At 38.9% G+C, this 6,440-nt stretch overlaps 1 protein-coding gene across 1 annotated transcript; it reads left to right on the forward strand.

The window, feature by feature from the left end:
* Positions 1–34: 34 nt before the first annotated feature.
* On the forward strand, positions 35–6,440 carry KCNG1 (potassium voltage-gated channel modifier subfamily G member 1; the record flags this gene model as incomplete). The annotated part of the gene is given in 4 exon segments (XM_069805318.1): positions 35–280; positions 282–381; positions 384–460; positions 462–6,440. Coding segments are annotated over 4 exon segments (813 nt in total), but the record flags the coding sequence as incomplete, so codon positions are not given.

Below are 6,440 nucleotides of genomic sequence, written 5' to 3' on the forward strand. Positions count from 1 at the left end.
AAACCTCTCTTCCTGTCACCGTACCAACTAAAATAGTCATTATCCAGTGCCGATCACAACCCCCTCCTCTTTCCTGCAGGGCGAGTGTTCCCAGATGTGCTACAATATTTTCATTGTGGAGTCCGTCTGTGTGGCGTGGTTCTCCCTGGAGTTCCTGCTAAGATTCATCCAGGCAAAGAGCAAGTTTGCGTTTTTGCGGAGGCCGTTAACCCTGATAGACATAATAGCCATTCTGCCATACTACATCACTCTGCTGGTAGACACCACTTCAGTGGGCTATAAAAAAGCCCAGCTCCGGGAGCATCTACCTGGACAAAGTAGGTCTGGTCCTCCGTATTCTCCGTGCCTTGAGGATTCTCTACGTCATGCGGCTGGCCAGGCACTCCTGGGGCTGCAGACGCTGGGGCTGACGGCTCGCAGGTGCACCCGGGAGTTTGGGCTCTTGCTGCTCTTCCTCTGCCGTGGCCATCGCACTGTTCGCACCGCTCCTGTATGTCATCGAGAACGAGATGGCGGACTCGCAGGAGTTCACCAGCATCCCCGCGTGCTACTGGTGGGCTGTCATCACCATGACCACGGTAGGCTACGGAGATATGGTTCCCAGAAGCATTCCCGGCCAAGTGGTGGCACTCAGCAGCATACTGAGTGGCATCCTCCTCATGGCGTTCCCAGTCACCTCCATCTTCCACACGTTTTCACGCTCCTACATTGAGCTAAAGCAGGAACAGGAAAGAATAATGTACAGGAGAGCACAGTTCTTATTAAAAACAAAGTCTCAGATAAGCAATGCGTCACAAGGGAGTGATAGTTTATTCCCCAGTATCTCTTCTGAGACTAGGGACAATGAATGAAATTTAAGGTACTATTTCTCCTGATGTCAAGTAATGTTTTGTTGTGTCAGATGCCACCTTCTAATTTGCTTCGGAAGCATTTTACAAAGGTAACCCTCATATTAAAATGAAGAAAAGGAGCTATTAACCAGGAACTGATGTGGTTTAAGGAGTCTATTATTATGCTGTTTCTTCCCCCCCCAGTATAATGTATAGGACAGATCTTTCACTGAGATCATACAGTGGGATTTTAGGAATTAAAAGTCCTCTGACAAAAAAAAAGAACAATATATAATTATGTACCTGACAGGCTGTTTTGCCATTCGTAATACACATTTTTCCAACCAAATCACGATGTATATAATCATTAAACAGGCTGCCATTTTTCTTGTTCTTCTTGTATATAAATAATGTAAATACAACAAAATTAATGGCTAAATTCTCTCCCAGTAAAACGCCTTAGAGCGTAATGGAAATAACCACAGATGTTTTTCTCATTGTGCTCTTAAAAAAACATTAAGATTTGTCATTCACAACAGCAACTGTATGTTTCTCTGTAAGTCAGCCCTAAACATACCAGAAAAGAAGAATCGAGCTGTTTGTATCATAACCTTGCTAAAGATGTAAATACTTATAGCTCACCGGCTTCAAAATTTAATTGAATTTACAGTGTTGATCCTATGTCATTGAATGCAGTATTCCCAGGAACAAAGTCTTTGAGTTTTGTAGCCTTTAACATTATTATCAAGAAGTTACTAGCTGCAAATCAAATGAAATATGCATGATGAGATGCCAGTCGTTCCCTACCATCTGTTTCCATGTTTTTACTTTACCTCAGATATGAAACAGAATTAAAAGAGGCCTGTTTCCAGGGGACACCCTACCATTACTTGGCAAATCGATGCTGCGGCTACCCATTCAGATTCAGCATTTGGTTCTTTAAAAGGAGCAGAAAATACATGGTCGTGGGAAGTTGCCAATGATGAAAAAAAGAAAATATCATTTGAGTCATGGAGTGGGGGGGTACTGACAGCTTTATACTTTACTGTCCTCAATAACGAGGGACTTAATTAACTATACCTTTGCCATCATTACAGACATCATAGTAATGGAGAAAATTTTAAATAGGATATGAAAAAGCAATTAAGGTCCCAAAACACAACCGTATATTCTTCATCCACATGTGTGTCTTGGTCTAGGTTCCCCTGCTGAAGTCAGTGGGAACACATAGGTCAATGAGAATGAGACGCTCAGGTTTGGCACAGGTTTCTATGGAGATTAATGACAGACCTCCCATTTATTTTAGAGGGTATGAGACTGGCTTGCATAACAGCTCAGGAGACAAACTCCAGAACTTTAAAAAAATATTTAAATCCACTTACTTGATTTCATATGTGCTCAGAGCTAAAGAAAAGCTAATCTGAAGAGTTTCACCTTTTTTTCCCCTCTTTTTTGGTAAATTTACCTATTAACAGTTAAGAGCTAGGGAATTTTAGAAGTTCCCATCGCATTCACCATCCTAATTTTCAAAATTACTATTGCTTATTGGCATTTGTGGAGCAGCTTACTAGAAATGTCAGAATGCATGATCGGTTTGTGATTTAAATTAAGGCCAAGGACACAAACGTTGTCCTTTCAAAAAAGTTAGAATTAGTTCCTCAGCCTATGCTGTTTGGCCAAGTCCACATTACACTGGTTTTCTTTTCAAATACAATTTGAAGGTGTTCTGATATTCTGAAAGAATAATTCCAAAATTTTAAAAAATGCACTTTACCCATAATTAGGACTCTAGCATTCTTCAGCATGTCATAGGTAAATATGCCTATGGAGCATTACTGCAGAGCGCTAAAATATCCAGTCTAAACTCTTGGCAATTAATTATGTGCCAGAGCTACGAATGTAACCAGCTTTTCAGTCTTGTTCTTCAGCTTTAATTAGAGTTGGACAAAAAACAGGAACATCATGACAAAAAAGGGACACATTTTCCATCCAAAATACTCTTAATTTCAAAACTGTTTGATCATCTGTAGCATTGGCTTCAACACAAGTGCTATACATTCTTATATCTTTGTGTCAGCATTCATTATAGAAAGAACTGGTAATTAGATTAGTCCTGTGAGCAACAGTTGCTTATCTCAGAATGTGTTTGACAGGCTGAGCCATAAATAAGAAGCTGTAAGTGAATATAAGGAGAAATCAAGACTTACCAAATAAAACCTAAGCTTATTTCCATGTTGTGCTAGCTAATAAATGCTGAAGGTCCATCCATTTTCTCAATGTCTTTACATCAAGTTAATGCTCATTTATTTCATGTATCACTTTACTTTTTTATCACAAAATTACACGTTGATTCTAGTCCTTGTCCAGAAAATAAAAAAACCCAAACAACCCACCCTGAAGTCGCATGTTGGTTGAGCAAACTTGTGAAAACATCTTGCCTGTTGCAAGTTCTGCCTAAGCTAGGAACAAATAAGCCATCCAGGATGTAGCCCTATGTAATTTTGTACTTGGCAACATGTTACTTGTAAGCATATCAACATGTTTTACTATGAATCACTGTAACGAACTTGCTTATGTTTTACAGGAGCCAATACATACTGTAGTCCTTGTGCTAAATAAATCCAGCTATAAGTCTTAAGAGCACAACATTAGTGTGAAACCCACATGCTGTGTTCCAGCTTTTACTGTGAAGGCTGAGGGTCTAAGATGATTGTGCCTCTTTACAGTATATTAACTGCATTTTTAGTCAAATTCATGAAAATTATGGATTGATTCAAAAGCTGACTGTTTCCAGTGACACAGCTGACAGCTACCAAGTCAGCTATCACTCCTTTTTTGCATTTTAACAGCATGTGCAGTCAACAAGAAAGTTCCAATAAAAACACTTTGTGCTTTTATGAAGTCAAAAGAATTGTTTGAATTGCCACTGATAAAGTGGTGCATGTCTCCAATAGAGATAGGCTTGCATTGCTATTTATATCATCCTCTGTATACTGCAGTAATATGTACAGTATGAATTCAAACAGCAGTGGCTGTATTAATTTTGATTAATAAAGTGTTAGGCTCTCCTTTAATTTTCATGTGCTTCTTACGGTATAGAAAGACTGTCGCACGTGCTATAGGCATGCTTGACAATCTGGGGTCAATATGAGAAGTGAGTGGCAGCTAAGGGAGGATTTGGGCTGTGAGTATTGCTAGCTGAAGCAGGCTGGCTGTGATAGAAAGCATTTATTAGGGAAGAAAATTATCTCAGTATAGAAAAACCTAGGTACTAATTGAGCAGCTTGTGTAGGGGAACCTCTTTCCTACATGTTGTTCCAAGAATCACAATCACAGTTAATTGGGACATAACTTTAAAATATTTTAACTGTTTAACCAAAGAATCTAACAGATTCAGAAAAGAACATGAAGGATCTGTGGAGACTGAGAAAAAGAAAAATCCCTGGAAAAAACCAGAATTTCCAGGTAAGGTAGTATATTAAATTACTTTCTCCAAAATCTTTCCATCCTCCTTCCTCAAAAACAATAACAAAAGTGAAAAAAAATCACTTGGTGAGTGCAACACTGATAAATGAAGACAGAGCCACAACACTTCTCTAACTGTACATCAAAGAACATAATTTGCAAGGTGAGTTGGAATAATTTGTATTACATCAACATTCATTACGGGTCAAGGTCTTAAGGAAATTTCTTTTTAGGGAATACATAGGACTTGCCTCCATTTGTCCCTTTATATTTTTTTCCGCTGTGATTCTGTACTCCTGATTTCCATAGCAGGAGGCTTCAGTAGTGTCATTGAATAGTCAGAGTCTTTAGCAATGTCCAATTAAACAGTAAAAAAAATCATGCAGAACTGAATCAGGGATTTACACATCATCAGATGCACGTCTGGGAAGGAAAACTGGCATGCTCTATACATTCAAGTCTTGTGTGGGTAGAGTTTAACTGGGTATTCAGGCTGATGCAAAAGCAAAAGTTTTTGCTGTAGAAGGTTCTCATTCCTACAGAGCTCTCCTCTGTAACTAAAACCAAAGTTTCATGTGAATCTCTGTGAACAAAAGCTTTCTACTCAAACAGTCCTTGAGACTACAGACTAAGACTCAGAGTAAAAATTCATTTTAGGCACTTGCCAAAGTGCCTGAAGAGGCAGCCTTATCAAAAGATCTGAATCACCACTGGGAGATACGTAGTCTTCTCTATTTCTTATTTTTTAATAGAGGGAGCCTAGAATGAACTAGAACCCTAATTCAGGTGTCACATTAAAAGGCCAATATTAGGATAGATGAATTGGAGTCTTATTCTTCAATTGCACAGAACCACCAACATCTACCAGCACTAACTCCACATTACTTGTCCCTTCCACTTCTCATTCACTGTATGTGGGGACCAAGGAATATGAAGCAGCACAAAGAATCCAGATCCAGAGACGTCAGCTTGTTCTTGGTCAGGGTCAGTTTGAAACAATAAGACAGCAGCAAATAGAACAGTTCTTGGCAGCTCATGTCTGACTGTAAAATAGTTTAGTTCCATACAATTACTGAGTTGGTTTGTTTTTTTTTTTTTTTGCTTAGCTGAGAAAAAAAGACTAGTAAGTTAAAACAAGAAGAAAGGAACAGATACTTCTCATAACAAAGCTACAAAATTTCACACCCCTCTCTTGGATTTGCAACAGGCTGAAAAAAACTGGTCTGGATAATCTTAAACCTACATAGATTTAATTGACTGCATTTAATCAGAAATTAAACAAAAAAGTGACAAATGTGACTTTGAAGACTGTGACATCAATCTCTGCTCACGTGTCTGTCAGTGACGTTAACCCCTAACCTGACCAGTTAACTCTGGCCCAGGTGTCAGAGAGTTTCACCATTTTCACATTCATTACTCAGGATTTTCATTTCTATCAGTAGTTGCTACAATAGTATATGGGCCAGTTTTTTCTGTGTTAATAGTTCTGTTGGCTACCTTATGCAAGATTTGACAGTGAATTTAGTATCTGTTTATCCGAAAGATGATATGGGTACCAAAAATACAGGGGGAAGAAAAAGCCCAAGTACAATGCCTTCTGAGATGGTGGAACTGTGGCATCCCATAGGCACAAAGAGTGCAGCCAGAGAAACCAGGCAGAACTGAAGGCTTGAAACTACAGTTCGTGACAGCAGATGAATGTCACCCCTGTCAACAAAAATACACTTCAGAAGTTCTATTGATAAAACAGAAAGTGCTTAACACTAGATTTACCCACTCACTCATTTACCACTTCCTCTGTGGCATTTTAACAATCCCATTTCGGCATTACTAATGATCTCAGTGTTCCTAACATAGTAATGATTGTATAAAAAACAGGAAGGTGAAGATCCAAAACTTGTACTTCACTGAATCAATTCAGCTCTGTGCATGTTCTGTCTTGCCTTGTAACATTAGAGTGTAAGTCCTTAGGACAGGATTCCTTGTTCGGCAGCTGTCAGTCAGTATGTGAAATCATACACCACAAATAAAGATAAATTTCTACACCACAAATAAAGTCAAGGAGAATTTTGCCTGTGCTGCCAAACTGAAAATGTTCAGTTTGGCCTATTAATTATTAACAATAAAACCACACCTTTCTCCCTT

Source organism: Haliaeetus albicilla, chromosome 2 (genome assembly GCF_947461875.1).
Source record: "Haliaeetus albicilla chromosome 2, bHalAlb1.1, whole genome shotgun sequence".
NCBI lineage: Eukaryota > Metazoa > Chordata > Aves > Accipitriformes > Accipitridae > Haliaeetus > Haliaeetus albicilla.